At 34.9% G+C, this 22,002-nt stretch overlaps 1 protein-coding gene across 1 annotated transcript in view; it reads left to right on the top strand.

The window, feature by feature from the left end:
* MOB1B (MOB kinase activator 1B) overlaps positions 1 to 21,316 on the top strand; it is a 59,956-nt gene extending 38,640 nt beyond the window's left edge. Inside the window, exons 3-6 of the mRNA XM_060148055.1 lie at positions 3,922 to 4,015; positions 10,116 to 10,249; positions 12,331 to 12,494; positions 15,102 to 21,316. Of these exons, the coding sequence (XP_060004038.1) occupies positions 3,922 to 4,015; positions 10,116 to 10,249; positions 12,331 to 12,494; positions 15,102 to 15,179 (470 nt within the window). The 3' untranslated portion in view covers positions 15,180 to 21,316. The remainder of the gene's footprint in view (positions 1 to 3,921; positions 4,016 to 10,115; positions 10,250 to 12,330; positions 12,495 to 15,101) is intronic.
* Positions 21,317 to 22,002: the final 686 nt, after the last annotated feature.

Genomic DNA, 22,002 nt, shown 5'->3' with positions numbered 1-22,002 from the left:
GTTGCAGAGAGAGGGGGCTACTCTTCGTTGTGGTGCATGGGCTTCTCATTGCGGTGGCTTCTCTTGCTGAGGAGCACAGGCTCTAGGCGCGCGGGCTTCAGTGGTTGTGGCTCACCGGCTCTAGAGCACAGGCTCAGCAGTTGTGGTGCATGGGCTTAGTTGCTCTATGGCATGTTGGATCTTCCTGGACCAGGGCTTGAACCTGTGTCCCCTGCATTGGCAGGCGGATTCTTAACCACTGTGCCACCAGGGAAGCCCAAAAGTGGTACTTTTAGTATTCAAGGTTTATCAGCATTGGTGAAGAAATTAATAGAATTTTATAACTGGAGGAAATTTATATGACTCTAGTTATAATAAATGAAATTGAATTGAAAATATACACTAAATGCCTAGGCTTTGATTAAGGAAAAACAGAGCAGTATTTTTATTGTAATATTTGATAGTATCTTATTGTAATTTGAAACATATCATGGGATTTATAAATTGAGCTGCCACCCACTAACTTTTAGGAACCTAAAGTATTTTACTGAGATGTCTTAAAACCTTACTGTGACAGCAGTTCTGTAAGAGCAGTATTATTAGAGTATGGTTATCCTCCTGGACCCAGAGAGTTTAGTTACTAAAGAGATAAAGTGATTTGTTTGCTTTATTGATGAGAGTCATCTAACCTATAAGATAGTTCTATGACACTTTAAGGAAAATATTCAGAATAAGTTTCCAATATATGTGTACATCCTTTTTTTGGGCACTTGTTTGTGCCTTTTTGTACCATTTATTTGAGAGCTCATTTTCTAATTTTAGAAATCTAAGGAAGGTAGTGTAAAGCTTCTGTACTACATGAGATTGTGACTTTTAAGTATAAAACCAGATCATTGTTTTCTGTCTGTATTTTCTCTGTCTCAATTATCAGAACTGAGTGTCTGTACTATTGAAATGTCTAGAACTTCAGGAACTTATAAAATTTCACAGACATTTTGAAGTTATAGCCAGAAAAAAATTGCTTTGAACTGAAGTGTTTGAACATCCCCGTAGAACATAGAATTCTGCCTTTAAAATATAGCAGTTGACTGAAGTATTGGATTACAATTTTTTTCTTATTTATAGTAATCTTTCCAAGTGGCACTTGATGAAGTGAATAGGATATGAGGCTAGATAGGTAATTTCCATTCACTGACAGTGATTAAGTAAACATTTCGGGTACATAAAAGAGTGAAGGGGATTTGTTGATAAGATTGGCATCTTAATGGCCTTTTTCCTTCAGTTTACTTGCCAGATGAAGATAAATGGTAGAAGATGGGAATTACAAATTCAACAACTAGTCTCATAGCCAGAAACCAGAGGCTGGTTTTGAACATTCTGCTGCTAGAGAGTGATAGCTTAAAGGAGATACAACGTTCAGAGTTTTGGAAAAAGTGGGTGGATGGCTTATAGTTAATTTTTGTGGCACAGAATCTTGAGGCCATATCTTCATTTGTGGAAGAAAACTAACAATTACTAAATGTCTACTTTATGGTAGACACGATTTTGTTTTTTAGCACTCTGCAGTAAACTGAATTTTAAAGGTAGGAAACTGAGATTCAGGGAAGTTAAGTAACTCAACTATTAAGTATAGAGTTGGGATTCAAAGCCATAGGTTACCCACTGTTCATGTGGAGGACAACCCGATTAAAAATGGGCAGAAGACCTAAATAGACATTTTCCCAAAGAAGACATACAGATGGCCAACAGGCACATGAAAAGATGCTCAGCATCACTATTCATTAGAGAAATACAAATCAGAACCACAATGAGATATCACCTCATACCTGTCAGAATGGCTCTCATCAAAAAGATCACAAATAACAAATGTTGGTAAGGATGTGGAGAAAAGGAAACCCTACAGTACACTCTTGGTGGGGATGTAAATTGGTGCAGCCACTATGGAAAACAATATGGAGGTTTCCCTAAAATTAAAACTAGAAATACCATATGATCCAGCAATTCTACTGCTGGATGTATATTTTAAGAAAATGAAAACATTAATTTGAAAAGATACATGCACCCCAGTGTTCATAGCAGCATATGGAAGCTAATAGCCAAGATATGGAGGCAACCTAAGTGTACATCAACAGATGAATGGATAAAGAAGATGTGGTGTATACACACACACACACACACACACACACACACACACACAATGGAATATTACTGAGCCATAAAAAAGAATGAAATTTGCCATTTGCAACAACGTGGATGAACCTGGAGGGTATTATGCTTAGGGAAATAAATCAGAGAAAGACAAATATTTTATGTTATCACTTATATATGGAATCTAAAAAAAAAAGAAGAATGAATATAACAAAACAGAAACAGACTCACAGATACAGAGTAAACTAGTAGTTACCAGTAGGTAGAGGGTAGGTGGGAGGGGTAAGATAGGGGTAAGGAATTAAGAGGTACAAACCTCTATGTATAAAAGAAATCAGTTACAAAGGTATATTGTACAGGGACTATAGCCAATATTTTATAATAACTTTAAATGGAGTGTAATCTTTAAAAATATTGAATCACTATGTTGTACACCTGAAACTGATAAAATATTGTAAATCAATTATACTTCAATTTTAAAAAGAAAAGAAAAGATAGAAAGAACACCAGTCTTTCTAAAGCTTTTATGTGGAAAGGAGAAAATACTAGTGTTATGAGTTCTATGTGGACATATAAGAAAGGAAACCAGGTCATCTAACTTATGAACTTAGATGTAAAAATCCTAATAAAAATATTAGCAGATTGAATCTAGCAATACTTAAAAAAATTATAACACATCATGACCAAATTGTTCTTATTCCTAGAATACAAGGTTGGCTTAACACTTGCAAATCAGTTGTAATTCACCGCATTAGCCAAAATAAAGGAAGAGGAAGAAATCGTATGATCATCTCGGTATAAGCAGAAAAAACATTTGGTAAAATTTAAAATCAATTCGTAATAAACTTATGAAGTAAAAGTTGAGAACTTTTTTCTGATAAAGCATATCTACAAAAAAGATAAAGCAAACATCATATTTGATCATGAAATGTTGAAGTTTTTTCTCAGATTAAGAATGAGTTAAGGTTAGCCACCATCACCACTTTCCTGGAGTCTTAGCCAATGCCGTAAGGCAGGAAAAAGAATAAAAGATAATAATAACTGGAAAGGAAGAAACAACATTTATGTTCATAGCCAGCATGAATGAATGTTGAAAAACCAAAAGACCATGATTTTATTACTACACCATCACTATTATTATGAATAGGTAAATTTAATAAACTTGTTGGCTTTGAGGTCAATATAAAAATATTATGAGTAGAATAAAAATTATAAAAAAACAAGGAATAACAGTTTTCCAGTGAAACATATAGAAAACTATTCCTTTATGACTGGTGCTTTCTGTGCTCTTCTTAAGAAATATTTGCATGCCAAAGTTCATGGACATATTTTTCTATGCTCTTTTAAACTTTATTGTCTTGCCTTTCACATTTAGATGTATGATCCACTTGGAATTGCTTTTCAGGTATTGTGTGAGTGAAGAGTCAAGTTTTATTCTTTTCCATAGAGATAACCAATAGACTCAGAAACTGTCTCACATTTTATTACGGTGTTGCCTTTTTCTAAGTGATCTATAGAAGTTCTTTATATATTCTGAATATAAGATCTTTATTGATTATATGTGTTGCAAATAATTTCTCCCACCCTTGCTTGCCTTTTTATTCTCTTAAGGGAGTCACTTAATAAACAGAAGCTCCTAAATTCAGTGAGGCAAATATTGTTTGTTTGTATTCTTTTCACCTGTTCTTTGTTGAGGAAAGAACACTGATAGAGCTGAGATTCTGCTGGAATAAAAGATTGTTTGAGTAAAACTAAAATTTAACCTTTTACTTATAACTGATGTTCGCTTTGCAGCTGTAGATTTCTTCAATCAGATCAACATGCTTTATGGAACAATCACAGATTTTTGTACAGAAGAAAGTTGTCCAGTGATGTCAGCTGGCCCAAAGTAAGACATGATTCATGATCAGTTCTCATTTTTACTTTATCATACAGTTCTTAGATAAGAAGAAAATTTTTGACCTTATAATTTCTGTATTTAGCATCTCCTTCAGTGATTTACCAATGACTAATATTTTGAGTCCAGATTCCTTAGCCTGAGCTTTATAGTCCTCCCTATTGTATTGTCCTCCATCCTGCCTTTTTTCTGTTTGCTTATGCCTCTCTATCCAAATATTTTTTTAAAATCGAAATATAGTTGATATACAATATTATGTTAGTTTCAGGTGTATTGCATAGTGATTTGACATTTCCATTATGACATTTGGAAATGACATTTGACATTTCCATTCCATTATGAAATGATCATCATGATAAGTCTACTAACCATCTGTTCCCATACAAAGTTATTACAGTGTTATTGACCATACTCCTTATGTTGAATATTATATTCCCATGACTTATTTATTTTATAATTGGAGGTTTGTATCTTTAAATATCTTTCACCTATTTTGCTCTATTCCCACCCCGCTCCCCTCTGGCAACCACCCCTCTGTGTGCTGTATCTGTGTTTGTTTTCTAGATTTCACATGTAAATGAGATCATATGGTGTTTGTTTTATTCTGCCTGACTTATTTTACTTAGTGTAATACCCTCTAGATCCATCCGTGTTGTCGCAAAGGGCAAGATTTCTTTCCCTTTTTTATGGCTAAGTAATATTCCGTTGTGTGTGTGTGTGTGTGTGTGTGTGTGTGTGTGTGTGTGTGTGTGTGTATACTTTCACATTACTTTCATATTTTAGGTACTGAAAATAATGCTGCAATGAAAAACGTGTTGCATATGTCTTTTCAAATTAATGTTTTTGTTTTCTTTGGGTAAATACCCAGAAAAGAAATTGCTGGATCTTATGGCAGTTCTATTTTAAATATTTTGAAGAACCTCTATACTTTTCTCCATACTGGGTGCACCAATTTGCAATTCCACCAACAGTGCATGAGGGTTCCCTTTTGGTCACATCCTTGCCAATACTTGTTATTTGTTGTCTTTTTGATAATAGCCATTCTAACAGGTGTGAGAAGTATCTCATTGTGGTTTTAATTTGCATTTCCTTCATGATTGGTGAGGTTGAGCATCTTTTCATGTGTCTCTTGGCCATGTGTATGTCTTTGGGAAAAATGTCTATTCAGGTCCTCTGCCCGTTTTTTAATTGGGTTGTTTATTTATTTATGATGTAGAACTGTATGAGTTCTTTGTATATTTTGTATATTAACCCCTTATTGGATATATCACTTGCAAATATCTTCTCCCATTCAGTAGGCTACCTTTTCATTTTGTTGATAGTTTCCATACTGTGCAAAACCTTTTTAGTTTAATGTGGTACCATTTATTTATTTTTGCTTTTATTTCCCTTGCCTGAGAAGACAGATCCAAAAAATATTGCTAAGACGGATTTCAAAGAGTTTTCTCCTAGAAATTTTATGGTTTCAGTTCTTACATTTAAATCTTTAATTTATTTTTATTTTATTTTATTTATTTATTTTTAAAAATATTTGTTATTTGGCTGCTCCAGGTCTTAGTTGTGGCATGCGGGATCTTTGTTGCAGCATGCAGGATCTTTAGTTGTGGCCTGTGGAATCTTTTACTTGTGGCATGTGGGCTCTTCGTTGTGGCATGCGGGATCTAGTTCCCTGACCAGGGCTTGAACCCAGGCCCCCTGCATTGGGAGTGTGGAGTCTTAACCACTGGACCACCAGGGAAGTCCCTCATTTTTATTTTAGCTTATGTTTGTACATGGTGTGAGAAAGTAGTCCAGTTTTATTCTTTTACATATAGCTCTCCAGTTTTCCCAACATCATTTATTGAAAGGGCTGTCTCTTTTCCCCTGTTGTATATTTTTGCTTCCTTTGCAGATTAATTGACCATTTAAGTGTAAGTTTGTTTCTGGGCTGTCTATATTCTATTCCATTAATCTGTGTTTCTCCTTTTGTGCTTGTACTATACTGTTTTGATTACTATAGCTTTGTAGTATAGCTATAGTATACTATATGTATGTTTGAAATAGGCAGTGTGATACCTTCAGCTTTGTTCTTCTTTCTCAAGATTGCTTTGGCTATTTGGAGTCTTTTATGTTTCTGTACAAATTTCAGAATTAACGTGTTCTAGTTCTGTGAGAAATGCCACTTTATTTTGATAAAGATTGCCTTGAATCTGTAGATGGCCATGGGTAGTATGATCATTTTAAAAATAATAATTCTTCCAGTCTGTGAGCATGTTATATCTTTCCATATGTTTGTGTGTTTTTCCATTTCTCTCATAAATATCTTAAAGTTTTCAGAGTACAAGTCTTGTACTTTTTTGGTTAGATTTATTCCTAGGTATTTTATTCTTTTTGATGCAGTTGTAAATGGGATTGTTTAAATTTATCTTTCTGATAGTTCACTATTAGTGTGTTGAAATGCAACAGGTTTCTGTGTATTAATTTTGTATCCTGCAACTTTATTGAATTCATTGATGATCTCTAGTAGTTTTCTGGTAGCATCCTTAGGATTTTCTATGTATACTATCATGTTATCTGCAATGACAGTGACAGTTTTACTTCTTCCTTTCCAGTCTGGATTCATTTTATTTCCTTTTTTTGTCTGTTTTGGCTAGGACTTCCAATACTATGTTGAATAAAAATGGTGAGAGTGGGCATCTTTGTCTTGTTCCTGATCTTACAGGAAATGCTTTCAGCTTTTCACCATTGAGTATAATGTTGGCTGTGGGTTTGTCATATATGGCCTTATTATGTTGAGTATGTTCCCTCTAAGCCCACTGTTTTGAGAGTTTTTGTTAATCATAAATGGATGTTGAATTTTGTCAAAGGCTTTTTTCTATATCTGTTGAGATGATAATATGATTTTTATTTTTCAGTTTGTTAATGTGGTGTATCATGTTGATTGACTTGTAGATATTGACCATCCTTGCATCCCTGGGATAAGTCCTGCTTGATCATGGTTTATGATCCTTTTAAAGTATTGTTGGATTTGGTTTGCTAATATTCTGTTGAGGATTTTTGCACCTATGTTCATTGGTGATATTGGCCTGAAATTTTCTTTTTATGTGGTGATTTGTCTGATTTTGGTCAAAGTGATGCTGGCCTCATAGAATGAGTTCAGAAGTTTTCCTTCCTCTTCAATTTTTTGGGAATAGTTTGAGAAACATAGGTAATATAACTCTTTAAATGTTTGGTAGAAGGTAATATAACTCTTTAAATGTTTGGTAGAATTCACCTGTGAAGCTGTTCGGTCCTTGACTTTTGTTTGTTATGAGTTTTTGGGTTTTTTTAAAATTACTGATTCAGTTTCATTATTGGTAATCCATCTGTTCATATTTTCAATTTTTTCCCGATTCAGTTTTGGGAGATTGCATGTTTCTAGGAATTTATCCATTTCCTCTAGGTTGTCCATTTGACTGGCTATAATTGTTTGTAGTAATCTCTTATGATCATTTGTACTTCTGTGGTATTGTTTGTAACTTCTCTTCTTTCATTTCTGATATTATTTGTTTGGTTTTATCAATTTTGTTTATTTTTTCTGAGAGCCAGCTCTTAGTTTCATTGGTCTTTTCTATTTATTTTATTATTATTAGTTTCTATTTCATTTAATTATGCTCTATTCCTCATGATTTCTTCCCTTCTAACTTTGGGTTTTGTTTGTTCCATTTTTCTAGTTACTTTAGGTATAAGCTTAGATTGTTTATTTGAGATTTTTCTTATTTCCTGAGGTAGGCTTGTATTACTATAAAATTCCCTCTTAGAACTGCTTTTGCTGCATCCCATATATTTTGGATCATTATGTTTTTGTCTTCATTTGTCTCCAGGTATTTTTTGATTTCCTCTTTGATTTCTTCAGGGACCCATTGGTTACTGGGTAGCATGTTGTTTAGACCCCACCTGTTAGTATTTTTTGCACTTTTTTTCTTGAAGTGGTTTCTCAGTTACTATTTATTATCGTTATTAACCAAGAAATGAACATTTTGGAATTTGTAGTTTATAAGTTCATACCATGATGACAGAAATAAATTTCAAAGACAATGGTCTGTCAAAGGTGGAATAAAAAAAGCAGTGGGTGCAAAATAGAGTTAGAATATGAAGTCATCATTAAGTATAAACGTGACAAAAGAAAAGGAAAGAATCAGGGAATCATAGTTATAAACTCTAGAAGTATAAGCAATATGCAGTTGTTTTATTTTTCAAAAAACCTTAGGACATTGAATATTAGTATTGTTTATAAAGCTTCAGGATATTGAAAATGATTTTTTGGTTTACTGTGCCTGCTTTTGACTTCTGCATTTAAAAATGAATAGGGAACACCTGAGAATCATTAACAAAATGAAAAACATGATTGTGAGAGAAATGCAAAAACATTGAGGCTTCATAACGTAAGGGAAAAAACATGGATGAGTTCCTGTCTTTAAATGAAGACTAAGTAAGGATGGCCAGAAGTCCTACCATTCATGTTCTCTGTCTCCTAAGAGGCTCAAACAAGAAGAGGCTTAAGTCACACTTGAGACTTTTGTTTTATGTTAGGAAGAATATCTTGACTGTGAAAGTGATTAAATAGTAGAACAGGATGCCAAGAAATGTTGGGGAATCTCCTCTTGGAGACTTTCAAAGTAGACTTGACATTCATCCCTGTTTCCCAGGGTTGGTATGCTGTCAGAATATTTATTCAGGTGTATCCTGTTTAAGATTTACTGTTCAAGTGCAAGTAACTATGATTAAATAGAAAGCATCCTTGTTATCCTATCTCAAGAACTTTTCATTGTTTAAAATACCCTGTAGTATTTTTCCATTATATTTTCTTCCAGCTCCTTTGCTAGGCTTAATCACCTATCATTACGTTAGTCCAAACTCTGGGACAAGATTATAAAAACACAATTGATTCAAAGAGAGAAGCTAAGTGGCAGAGGTAACCTTCAGAAACTAAAAAACTAAATGCTAGTTCAGTTTAGATAATTTTGTACATGGAGTTTCAGCTGCATGCTTATTCCTTGTCTTAAAAATCAGGTTGTGTGGGCTTCCCTGGTGGCGCAGTGGTTAGGAGTCTGCCTGCCGATGCAGGGGACATGGGTTCGTGCCTCGGTCTGGGAAGATCCCACATGCCGCGGAGCGGGTGGGCCCGTGAGCCATGGCCGCTGAGCCTTCGCGTCCGGAGCCTGTGTTCCGCAACGGGAGAGGCCACGGCAGTGAGAGGCCCGCGTACCGCAAAAAAAAAAAAAAAAAATCAGGTTGTGGTTGTATGTGTGTGTGTTTGTTTAATTAACTCCATTAGCATTCTGTTGTACTGTTTTTACATACTAATTTACAAGTCTGTCTTCTCTACTAGTCTTTTTCCTTGAGAACAGGGAAAGTGTCTTTCATTTTAGTGTCCGTTGTTCAAGTGTCTTTCATTTTAGTGTCCGTTGTTCAACAGTATTCCTTGACACAGTATTACTCACATGGTAGGTGCACATTAAATGTTTATTATACCAAAGGCTAGTGTCTGGTTAATACCTAGATACTATAGGCATCTTTATTTGGGTTGCCAATTTTCCTCAAAGGCATGTTTAGCTCCTCAGCCAAATGTACTCAAATATTGAATCATTCTCTTTTTCATTAATCTTACTTAGTGCTTCCATGTCATTCTCTAGTCTTAACCCAAAATTTAAAGCCCCAAGTTAAAAAGAATTGTACTGCGTAAGGAGAAATGGTTTTTGAGGAAGAAAACAATAATCATAAAGATTAAAGATGGTCATCATAGAAGTGGGAAGTAAACTTAGGGTTTCTACTATAGCAGTTTATACTATGTGTGATTCTAAAATATAATTGCTATGTATGAAGGAAAGCTCACAAAAAATGGGTTTGGTGGGATCTGCTTGGTTTGTATCCTGATAAATGCAAAATAGTCCAATAGCAATTTTAAAATGCTAAATTTAAGTGCCAAATGCAAAAAATCTTTTTTTGGAGGAAGAGATTAAAATACATCCTGAATACATTCCTAATAAACATATATATGTAATATAAAAACTTACACATTATATATAGGTATACACTGATGTTCTGTGTACTTTTTATCTTTCCAATACAGATATGAGTATCATTGGGCAGATGGAACAAACATAAAGAAGCCTATTAAGTGCTCTGCACCAAAGTACATTGATTACCTGATGACTTGGGTTCAGGACCAGTTGGATGATGAGACATTATTTCCATCAAAAATTGGTATAATTGTTTAACTGGGATCCATCATGATTTATCTAATTTCATGCGTTTCTAGGGCTTATTGCCTCTCTATTCCAGGAACCATGTTAAATTACCATACCTATCAAAATATTGCTAATCTTATGTACTTGAAAGTGTCTATCTTTTTCATACCAAGTTTATCATGAACATTAGGTAAACCTCCCTATAATTTAAACAGTAAGAAGATCGGTATATCTTGGATAGTAACAAATCTGGCCTGTGTTAGGGAAAAAAGAGACTGGTCATTGGGTAAGCAGCCAGTATCATCTGCTGCAGTCATATACATTTCTTGTTTAGGAAGGGAGTTTATATGACTTCAAAACAGTTTTACCTTATATTTGTGGCAAAGAGGGCATTTGTATTCATGACCCACGTGTGAACCTTGCAGACTGTGAAATCAGGCTAGGTGAGAAGAAAACAAGATTTGACAGGTTGGCCTGTTATCAACTGAGTGACTTTTATATATGCTGACCTTTTAAAGGGCTGACCTTTCAAGTGGAAATTATTTACATTTAGACAGTTCATATGACTTTACTGTGTCAAATTCCTTACAACTGTGTTTTCTGAAAAAATTAAGAATTTGCTCTTTTCAACTTTTTGACTGTATTTTATGCTTTTTTAGTTTTGGGGAGAAGGATATAGTGGAGGAGACAGCAATGTAAATGGTTGCTGTTGTTATGGCTTGTTTTAAACACATTCATTGAATGCTTTAACTACTTTGGAGCCTTTGTAATGAAAGGTCTATTTTTCAAGACTGCATTACTTATACACATAGTAATGGTTTGGGATAAGTGCCCTCATCTTATCTTTTATCTTCATAATATAATTTTTAACTTTTAACCCAATTTCAGGCTTCTAGAAAATTTGTAAGAATTGTGCAAACAATCCCTATGTATCCTTCTTCCAGATTTTTTAGTTGCCAACATTTTAACACATTTGCTTTCTCTCTCTCCCTCTTTCCTCACTCCACATTCTTTTCTTTTTCCTGAACTGTTTGACAGTAAGTTGCAATTATGATGGACCTTTATCTGTATGTGCTTCAATGTGTATTTCCTTAGAAAAATCACAGTATAACTGTCAGAATCAGGAAATTAACACCAGTACAATACTACTGTCTAATTTACAAATCTTATTCAGATTTTTCAAAATTTCCCAATAATATCCTTTAGAGCAAAAGAAAATCTTTGACGTTTGTTTTCATTCAGTGTCATGTCTCTTTAGCCCCCTTTAATGTGGAATATGTGTATTTCTCAGGCTTTTTTGGTCTTTTCATGACACTGACATTTTTGAAGTGTGTAATGTAAGCATACTATTTTATATAGTGTCCCTTCATTTTGGGAGACACTTATGTACCCCAAAATGTCTTATGTTTTCTTGTGATCTATAATGTTTTATAATGTGATCTATAATGTGATCTATAATATTTTTAAATGGGCAGTAGGCAATGTGATGACATTGAACCCAGTAGTACCAGTATTTGCCTTGTGTCATTTGCCTTGTGTAAATCTGGATCATTTAGCCACTTTAACAAAGGATGTAGACTTTTGTATTTTTCTAGTTTTGTATTTAATGCTGTAAAAGTGCTCTAATTCATAAAACAAGTCTAATTGAGCAGAGACTGCAGCTAATTTCAGGGTAAATGTAGACCTGGTGTAGTAATGAAATAATTTCCATAGAAAAAAATCTGAAAATGTATTGCAGGCATTTTAAACAAAACTAAACATAGTGATACATTATTTGTGTTCAGCATAAGAAACCTGAGGATCTGAATATGCATTTTAGCTCTATTACCATCTTAGACATTTGTTTCATTTTGGTAAAGTGGTGGTATATTAGAGGCCTAAAGGGCTAAACTGAAGACAAATTCTTATTCCATAGAAGCATTGAAGTTTATTTTCATTCATGATATTTTGAGAACTTTTGAAAAGTACAATGGGTATTTTAAGTAGTAATTCATAAATACTTATTTTCAGCCTTGTCTTGGTAATTTATATTGCCATTTGCTGATAATGCCTTGTTCTCTTCTTGTTAATAGAGGGGGTTGTTTATCTATTTACTAGGTGTCCCGTTTCCGAAGAATTTCATGTCTGTGGCAAAAACTATACTCAAACGCCTCTTTAGGGTTTATGCTCACATTTATCATCAGCATTTTGACCCTGTGATCCAGCTGCAGGAGGAAGCACATCTCAATACATCTTTCAAGCACTTTATTTTTTTTGTCCAGGTAAGTTGGATTAGGAGATCTTTTTTGCTCAGAAAAAGCAGTTCTCTACAGAGTTATCCATACTGTCAGGATAAAATTTGCTATATCTCTCTAGTCTTCATCCTCTTTTTCTTTTTTTGTGGTACGCGGGCCTCTCCCATTGCGGAGCACAGGCTCAGGACGCGCAGGCTCAGCGGCCATGGCTCACGGGTCCAGCCACTCCGTGGCATGTGGGATCTTCCCAGACCAGGGCACGAACCCATGTCCCCTGCATCGGCAGGCGGACTCTCAACCACTGCGCCGCCAGGGGAGCCAGGTCCATTAACTTTTGATCTGAATCCTTAGTTGACCTCCTCTTCCTTCTCTCTTTATTTCTCAGAGAATGAGCCTTAGAGATGTAGACTAAAAGGAGTGAGGCTATTCTTGTCCTGCTATAATAATTAGAGAACTAAAAGGTAGGAGTGAAAAAGAGGTAGAAATGCAGAAGCTGAGCAGCTGTTTTTCGGTGGAGTTTGGAGAAGGGAGATGGTAGGCAGGAGAAGTCCAAAGCTTGAATCTGTGTTGTTTTTGTATATCTGTGGGCATAAACTTATAAATACCTTTCCCATGCCGCATCTCCACAAAGAAAAATGTGTTTATTTTCCCTCTATACACACTCCTCATAATGGGGATACACATTTTGTATCTTAATTTCACCTGTATAAACAAATTTTAGGAGATAGTAACTTGCCAAAACTGTTGCCCTGAGCAATTATTTTACTATGGTATCCCATCTATAGACACCAAGAGAAACAAAATGTTATCCTAAAATTTGCATCTGTGCTTTGGTTTAGGCAGAACATGATTGCTTTTAGTTTAGAGGTTTTAGTGGTTTGGGAGAGGATATTCTCCCACCAGAAGGTTTATTAGTTTTACCTTATTATATGATCTTAAAGTACACTGTATCTCCCAACTCCTAGCAAAATAGTCAGGGATTGATACGTTGCATTTACCACATCTGAGCCTAGTTACATCTCAGGACACTGTGACCTTCTTAAAGGCGGGTCCATTAGTTATACAGTATTACCGCTTCTTTGAGTGAGAGTGGCCTCTGCCCTGGGCCTCACAATTTAGAAGTTCTGCTCTGGCCCTTGCCCATGCTCCTGCATGGAGTGAGGAGTCCATAGGGCCAAGAACATACCTACATAGATCCCTTCTGGTATGTGCTTGGATACCTGAGATTCAGAACTCCCTACCCACATGGTCTCAAGTGTATTGCCAGGGTTTGCATGGATCTTTTCCTTTGGTCCGTACTTTTAAGGGAAGGTCATATCTCTGATAGCCAGACCTAAGGGATAGCCAGATGGCAGCTGTTGGTGAGTGTGTGTGGACATTGCCTTTATAAGGTTGTCAGGGTGTCCACACTCCTGCATGTGAGACCCATTGAAATACAGGATGGAGCTGTGGTTTGGTAGATCAGGGAGGTTTGCTGAGGGCCAGGGACTGGCTCTCCTCATGTCACTACTTTCCAGTGTAGACTGAGGAGTCTTAAGAATTCTAAATTTGAATCTGCTTTCCTGGCTACTATGGTGTATTTGTTAAGGTAGGAGAATCGAACATATATAACAATATATTAGCTTAATGTAAAATACAGTAATTTAGTCATGTGATATATATCCATTTGTGCTATTGGTCCAGACCCCGCAAGTCTTAGTGGTAGACTTGGTATTGAGTGCCCCTTAATGCCTTCCTAGTACTTACTGCAGTGCTTGGCACGTGATGGATGCTAATAAATGAGTGAAATTGTGACCTCAGAATGCCCCACTGTGGCAGAATATCAAAAGATCAGAAGTATCAACAGTTTTTTGTTTTTTTTTTTTTTTTTTTTTTTTTTTTGCGGTACGTGGGCCTCTCGCTGTTGTGGCCTCTCCCGTTGCGGAGCCTGACGCGCAGGCTCAGCGGCCATGGCTCACGGGCCTAGCCGCTCCACGAACAGCCACTTTTTATTAGCCTTATAATTTATAGTTCAGGGGAAATCTATTCATAATTGAATTTCAGAATGACAGTGGTAGAACTTCTAAAGAAGCACAATTTAAATCCAGGCTTTCTTATTTGTTCTTTACAGGATTTACTTATCATTTATGGACTCCACATTATTCATGTTATTCTCATACCACATTATATGGTAGCTTGCAGATACGTTAGTTAATAACGTAAACTAACTTTTTTACTCTTCATATAATGCTGAAATTTGCCTGAGATTTTTTTTGATCCCTGCTTGGTTGACTATATCTAAATGGTGCCCTGGTTATTCCTTTTAACAGGAAGCAGCAACTCCCATTTATTGAGCGTTTACTTTGTGCCAGGGATTACATGAAGTGGTTAACATACAGTATCACATTTAGTCCCCATAATAATCTTATGAGGTAATTTACCGTAATATTATTACAGATGTAAAATATAATATCAGAAGTGGTTAAGTGATTTGCGTAAGACACAGAGGTAGGGAATAGAAAAAGTTTTCTTGAAAAAAAGATTTGACTTTTATTTACTTTAAAAGCTAATTTCCAACAAATGTTAATGAAAATCTGTTTTGGAATGAGATGTAAATAATGTTTCTGCTATTTCTTCTGCCTTTGTCATACATAGGAATTCAACCTTATTGACAGAAGAGAACTTGCACCACTCCAGGAACTGATCGAAAAACTCACCTCAAAGGACAGATAAAAGAATGCAGATGTGTGCAAATTATTCCTCAAATGAAGCTGTGTGGAGTGCATTTGGATTTTGTTTTATTTTATTTTTATCTTGGTTGTTTTTATGTTAGGTTTGGGGGGCTTGTTTGGGTTCCTTTTTCTTTATTCTGAACAAATGAAACCATATACTATGGCTAGAGGAAGGCAAGAACCATTCTCTATTCAGTTGATAGGGGTAAATTTTGTCTTAGTGGCATACAGTATTTTTTCTAACTTGGGGAATTTTTGATAATACTATATGTTGAAAGAAATGCTTATTGATTGGACTGCTGATGGATGGGGGTTCTCCGTTGTGTAAATTGTGGTTGATTTTTGAAGTCCCCAAAAGTCTTATGTTTTTAAGTGCCTTGGCAGGCTCATTTCTGAGGTGCAAAGCACAGACATAGAACTGAACAGGGCTTGAAACAATATTAGGATTACTACCCAGGGCACTTACTGATGCATGTTTCAAAATACCTATTGATAAAAGCCATAGTTTACCTAAATTGGTGATCTCCAGCTTTTACTACATTAAAGAAACACAGTTTGTAAAGGTGTGCATGTAGAGCATAAAAAATTAGTATTTCTTAATTATTTTTGATATTGATAGTAATTCTGTTCAACAGATGCTTAAAGTTCTACAAGCAGGTCTTTTCCATCTCTTGATATCTGTGATATTGAAACTTGAAGATGTTGAAATGTAATACCGGTTACATTTTGGCTTCTTTCTACATGTTAACTGCACTGTAGGTGTAAAAATTCAGGTTATATATAGGTTTGCCATCTTCAGAGATGATGCTGAACTGTGAGGTTTCTTAGCAATTGCCAAATGAGCCATAAATCTGCAGAATCCCCTTCTGCTTTGAAGAGGAGGTGATAGGAGTGTGTGTTTGTTTGCAGGGGGGTTAGTTTGAATGGTGCGTTATAGATGGGATTAAGTACAGGGAGTCAAGTTCAAGAAAGTCCTTTCTCAAAACTCTTGAATAGAATGGCATGAATATTTTAATCAATATCTTGTAAGCAAAGTCTTAGAGACTTCCTTTTAGGAATCAACTTCCATGAGAAGTTAAAAATAAATTACTAATTTTAGATATAGACATAAACATGGAATTTAAGGACTTTGGGGAAATTGATCACTTTACAGCATTTCCATTCAGTGAATGGAGCTGGTGTTTGTCATTTTAAAATGATACAGTACCTTCTTTACTTGTTATAGGCCCAACTTGAAACATTCTGACTTCTGATTTTTCCACTGTGAAAGGAAATCTTTCTTTGCAGTGATATCAGATAATGAAAGTGTAAAGTAGTAATTAACTTTTACATTTTTTTTTTTTTTTTTGCTATGACTTTCTGGTGAACTATTCCCATAAGTAAAAAGTTCAGAAACTTAGTTTTTTTGTTTTTTTGTTTTGCGGTACGCGGGCCTCTCACTGTTGCGGCCTCTCCCGTTGCGGAGCACAGGTTCTGGACGCGCAGGCTCAGCGGCCATGGTTCATGGGCCCAGCTGCTCCGCGGCACGTGGGATCTTCCCGGACCAGGGCATGAACCCATGTCCCCTGCATTGGCAGGCGGACTCTCAACCACTGCGCCACCAGGGAAGCCCCCAGAAACTTAGTTTTTAAAATAAATGTTAACATTTTTCACTTCAGTTTTACTCTTGCGAAATATCCTTTTTAGACTTCCAGTTTTAATTTTGTCATTTCTGGTAAATCTGTTTCCGTCAGTTAGAAATATATACTCTTCCTTTGTTAGGAATATATACCTTTTTCCTTGTAGAATAGAAGTCTTACTCTGAAATTGTATAGACTAAAAACAGTAGAAAAGAATCTAAAATGAAATTAGTTTGTTTTTGCCATTAACAAGTAGAATAGTGATACAATTTACTGCCATTACAATTATGATCAGTAGGAACTGCCTTTTTCTCATTTCTAGCAATCATTCTCCAAGTACCAACAGTAGAAAGTAACAGGAGAGCCTGGCAGAGGCAAGTATATTGGACATTCATTGGTCATACTTATTTATAAACTGCAATGAGAACTAGCTGATTTCCTTAAAACATATCTTTTAGTATCCAAATATATAATATCAGCCACTGTGGGTTGATTGAGAAACAAAATCTGGCATCTAGTGATTTGGGGTACCATCTATTTAGGAAGATGAAACATATGATTATTCAAATAGTCTTCCAATACTGCATTTGACTTCATATCAACCTAGTAATAAAGGGGTTGCAGCAGCCAAGTGTGGAGAGACAAGTGAAACATTGTTTTTGCTCATTTAAGCCTTATACAGTAGTACACTGTACAAATGTTATTATAAATTAATGTTTAGTAGTCGGACTTACTTTTCCACTCTATGTAGATAGGAGTTTCTTATCACTGTGCCAGAATCTCAGGTGCCTGCTTCTGAGTATTCCTTTAAACAGAGGTATTGGGAAGTAAGGAAATATGTATGTGTATATATATGGTAACAAAGTAGAGACATTCTCCCAGGGAGAGGCCTGGCATTGTGCATGGTGTTACATGGCTGCAAATAGGGAAACACCAGAGCGTGTGAGAAATAACTGACTTAATAAAAAGCTGCTTTGATTCGTTTGGTTCCCAGGAGCATTAGTAAGATGCCTTTTATAAAATAAGGATCAAATCTTGGTTTTACAACGTAGTTTGCTTATAAATGTCTATTGGATTCTTTCCAGATTTCTTAATTTGTAAATAACCAGGATAATGATTTCCCCCCCTGCTCTTCATACAGAGATATAAAGCAGAAGTTGGTTTTCTCATCTGCTGATGAAAGCATAAAATATAAATTAGTAAGTTAACATAGTATTGTCACAAAGCTTTGGTTAAATGTTGATAGGAAGCAAGTTTTAGTAATTCTTTTAAATGACGGTGTAATGGTGGTGGAGAGGAATTAATAACAGAGTGAAAATCTTTCCATTAGCTGTAGGTGGTGCTACTGGCTTTCATTTACTGGCTTGATTATTCTGTTTTCCATAAAAACCATGGCACTAGGCTGCACTAAAACATTAAGTATGTGTTAGCTGGTAGAGGCTTTGGAGGTCAGTTTACCTTAAATTGAAAGATTTTAGATTGCTATCTCTTCCTACCTTTGTCATTTTTAAATGCTAAATGTTCAGCATAAAATTAAGTAGGAAAAGATATGTTTAGTGTATAATATGTCGCAGACTGAGGTACTGCCTGGCTTATCAGGAAAGATAAAGCACTACAATCTCTTATATTCAGGAATTACCGATAATGTGGATATTTATATTTTACATGTAAGCACCACACTGCATTTTATGTATTAGCATTTTCCTTGCTTAGGGGAAAATAGCAAAATGACAGATTTCTTTTATACCTTTGTGTACACCCTCTCTGAGAGAGTTTTTGATAACCACTGAAATGGTAAAATATGTGAGATAAAATTATTAAGTTGTAGGACTTCCTTTTAAGATAAATATGTCATACCTTGAACATCTCAAATGAGAGTTGATCTTCAGAGTAGTTTCTTTAGGAGCACTACTTATTCCAGCTATGCTGCAAAGGTGTAATGTTTCTAGAACACTTTCAGCGATGCCTTGAGAATTGGTTTGTGACTATGCAAGAAAATCTGTTTTATCATTTCAGTTGCACCGAAAACTTTTCTGGAAGCTTAATATGACCTATCTCATTCACCAAAACAACTCTACTTTGGCTGTTTTCTTAGAACTAAACTATTAAGGAAGTTCAAAAGAATATGCCATAGGCTCTGAATTTGCAGAAGAGAATGTTTTGAGCACTGATTTGTAGCATCATTTAATAAAAAAATAGTTTCCTGATGTCACTGCTTTGAAGTAGGCAGTATTGTTTGGATGTACAAGTTTTATTTTTTTAATTTAGTTTAATTACCTTACAGTTAAATATAATAGTTTAAAAAACCAAAGTCTTTTTCTTATTTTCGGTCCATTTTCCTGATAACTTTTGGATTATATCTTGAGTACTGTAGGGTAGTTTTGATTGAAGGTATATTAAAAATAAAAATGAATCCAATATTTAAGATAGAAGTAGCTTAAGGAAGCAGCAGGCTTTACCTCCATCCTTTTTTTTTAAACTTATTTTCACGCAAATGAACAATTTGAATTTAAAGACTGGAGATCATTGTAAAAAGAAATTGGAATACAGTTTATATATTAATTATGCTGAATTTAAGTCTGTGTGTCACAGTAAAATATTTCAAATTGTATAATCATTTCATATGTGATTTATAACTTTAACATTTTGAATGTCTTTTTAAAAGATATGAGACAAGAAGTATATTTGAAAATGTCACTGCATACCAAGAGGAAAACTTAACTTATTTTGAAACTTATCTGGGATATTAAAGAATATACCAATTCCTAGAAACACTATTCTAGATCTATACGGACCGCTCCTAAAATGATTTAAATATCAGCATTTTGTCATAATATTAAGTTTCACCATAGGAATTACAGTTGTTGAGCTGTCAGTTTAATGGTATATGAGATAACTGTTTAGAGCTAAAGCTATTTCATGATTTAATGGAAAAGTTTAATTTTAAGATATAATAACAATTCTGACTGCAGACAATTTGAATTTTTGAGGCTCTCCTAATGGGCTAATTATAGAGAAAAATTCATTTTGAAAGTATAAAACTGTGCTCCATGTCTGCCACTTGTAGCTGAACTGATACTTAAATTTTGACAAAAGAGAGAAAATACAGATTAAAATACTGAGTACTCTCAGTTTTGCAAGTGTGATACAAATTTCCTTTTTTGCATATAATACTACACAATAGAAAAATTTGGATCAGAATCCTCAAAGATAGTGAAATCACTGGCCTTTCCAAACTTATGTTTACTTGTCATCTCCTTCTCCTTGGAGGTAAATTACTTCCTTACTGGTGTTGACTTTCCATATACTCCTCTCTCCCCTATCTCACAACACACACAGACACACACACACACACAGACGAAAAACAAAACAGATTGATTATATAGGTCCTCACTGTTAGTGATTCTGAAGTGATTGCTGTCAATACATAGGTTGCACCTGAAATGTTGGATGATACAATTTACAGAAGCATTTTTGGTTGGTTTTGGTTGATAGCTTTCTTTAAACTACATCACTGAAGCTGAGATTACTAGAGATATAAATTTAAATCTTTTATTAATATTTAATTTCTGTTATATATTATTAAATTCTTATATGTGTGGGTGTTTCTTACAGGTTTGCAGGTTTTCATTTTGTTTACTTAATTGTGCAAGTTGTAAAATAGATTCTTGCATTTTCATTTTAAGAACACTTTTCTCCTTAAATTGTTCTGCAGAGATAACTGTTTTTAGGGGAAATAGTTTTTTACAGCCACTAAATTGTATTTGTTATTTTTGTACATGCATACTAGGGTGGTAAGGACACTAATCTTGTGGGGAAAACTTAAATTTGTTTTATTTGAACTTTCCCTATACATTATTACTAAAAATTATCTAGGAATAGCATCACGAGATCTAGGTTGAGAGAGAATACAATAAACATGAGAATACTTAAAGTTTTAATAGAATCATTTCTGAGGACAAAACCAGAATACTGCCAGTGCCATAAATGGAAGCATGAGGCAGCATTCACACTGTGCAACTGTTGCAGAGAATGAGTAAGACAGGATCCTGCTCTAATGGAGATGGACAATTTCTCTCTATTAAAGTAGCTGAATCTAAAACATGAAATGCAACATGGGGGCTATATTGTAAACTGTGCCAAGATTACTCAAATTGTAGTTACTTTTGATCAGACTTCAACTGTTTTCTCGTTTTTGTTTTAAAAGGAGATACTGAGGGAATTCCCTGGCAGTTCAGTGGTTAAGACTTGGCGCTTTCACTGCTGGAGGCCCAAGTTCTATCCCTGGTCAGGGAACTAAGATCCCACAAACCATGTAGTGTGGTAAGAACTAAAAAATAAAAGGGGATACTGAATGTCGGAAAATCTGTAATATGTTTTAATTGAGAGATGTAAATAATGTATACAGACTTGTATGTCATGGGATTGGAAATATTTAAATTCTAGGGTTTTTTTTCTTTAAAGGAAGAAACTGAATGTCTATTTAAAAAAATAATAAATAGTTATGTTTGGCCATGAATCCTGACTTTGCATTACTGTTTATTTTTGCTGTAGGTGTTCCCACACTGTACAGATTCCTAGAGAAATATTGAAGGTATATGAAATATGTTGAACATTTAAAACTTGTTAGGCATTATTTTTTATAATGCTCACAACAACCCTGGAAGTTACTGGCTCAGTGTCTTCTATACTAGAAAACTAAAGTTTAGAAATTATAGAAGTCATTGATTAGCGCTAGGGTGTGAAAACCCAAATATGCTTGACCTTGAGGCCAGTGGTTTTGTTTATTTTCTTTAAATATACTATTACCATGAGAATAATTAGCAAAATAATTATTTGTTCCCCTTTCCATTAAGCTTTTATCTAATATTTTGTCTTCATTACAGACCATTAAAGAATAAACAGTATGGGAGAATCCTCATTTTACCCTGATACCTAAGTTCCAAAAGGAAATGTGTATTTTAGAGTATTCTTAGAGTATCATTATTTAGAGGTATTTATGTTTAGAGGAAATTGTGTTTAGACCATTAGGTTGAGAATATTTTGATGGTAGTAGCCATAGTTGCCCAGTGTCACTAATTGGTATTTGAGATGAAAACTAGGAGTAGAAAATGCTAGTCCATGCTGATGTGGACTGTGCCTGCACGCTTTAATAAAAAATACCTTGTTAGGGCTTCCCTGGTGGCACAGTGGTTGAGAGTCCGC

Source organism: Lagenorhynchus albirostris, chromosome 4 (genome assembly GCF_949774975.1).
Source record: "Lagenorhynchus albirostris chromosome 4, mLagAlb1.1, whole genome shotgun sequence".
NCBI lineage: Eukaryota > Metazoa > Chordata > Mammalia > Artiodactyla > Delphinidae > Lagenorhynchus > Lagenorhynchus albirostris.
The sequence above is the reverse complement of the archived record's forward strand: the minus strand, read 5'-3'. Positions and strand labels throughout refer to the sequence as shown.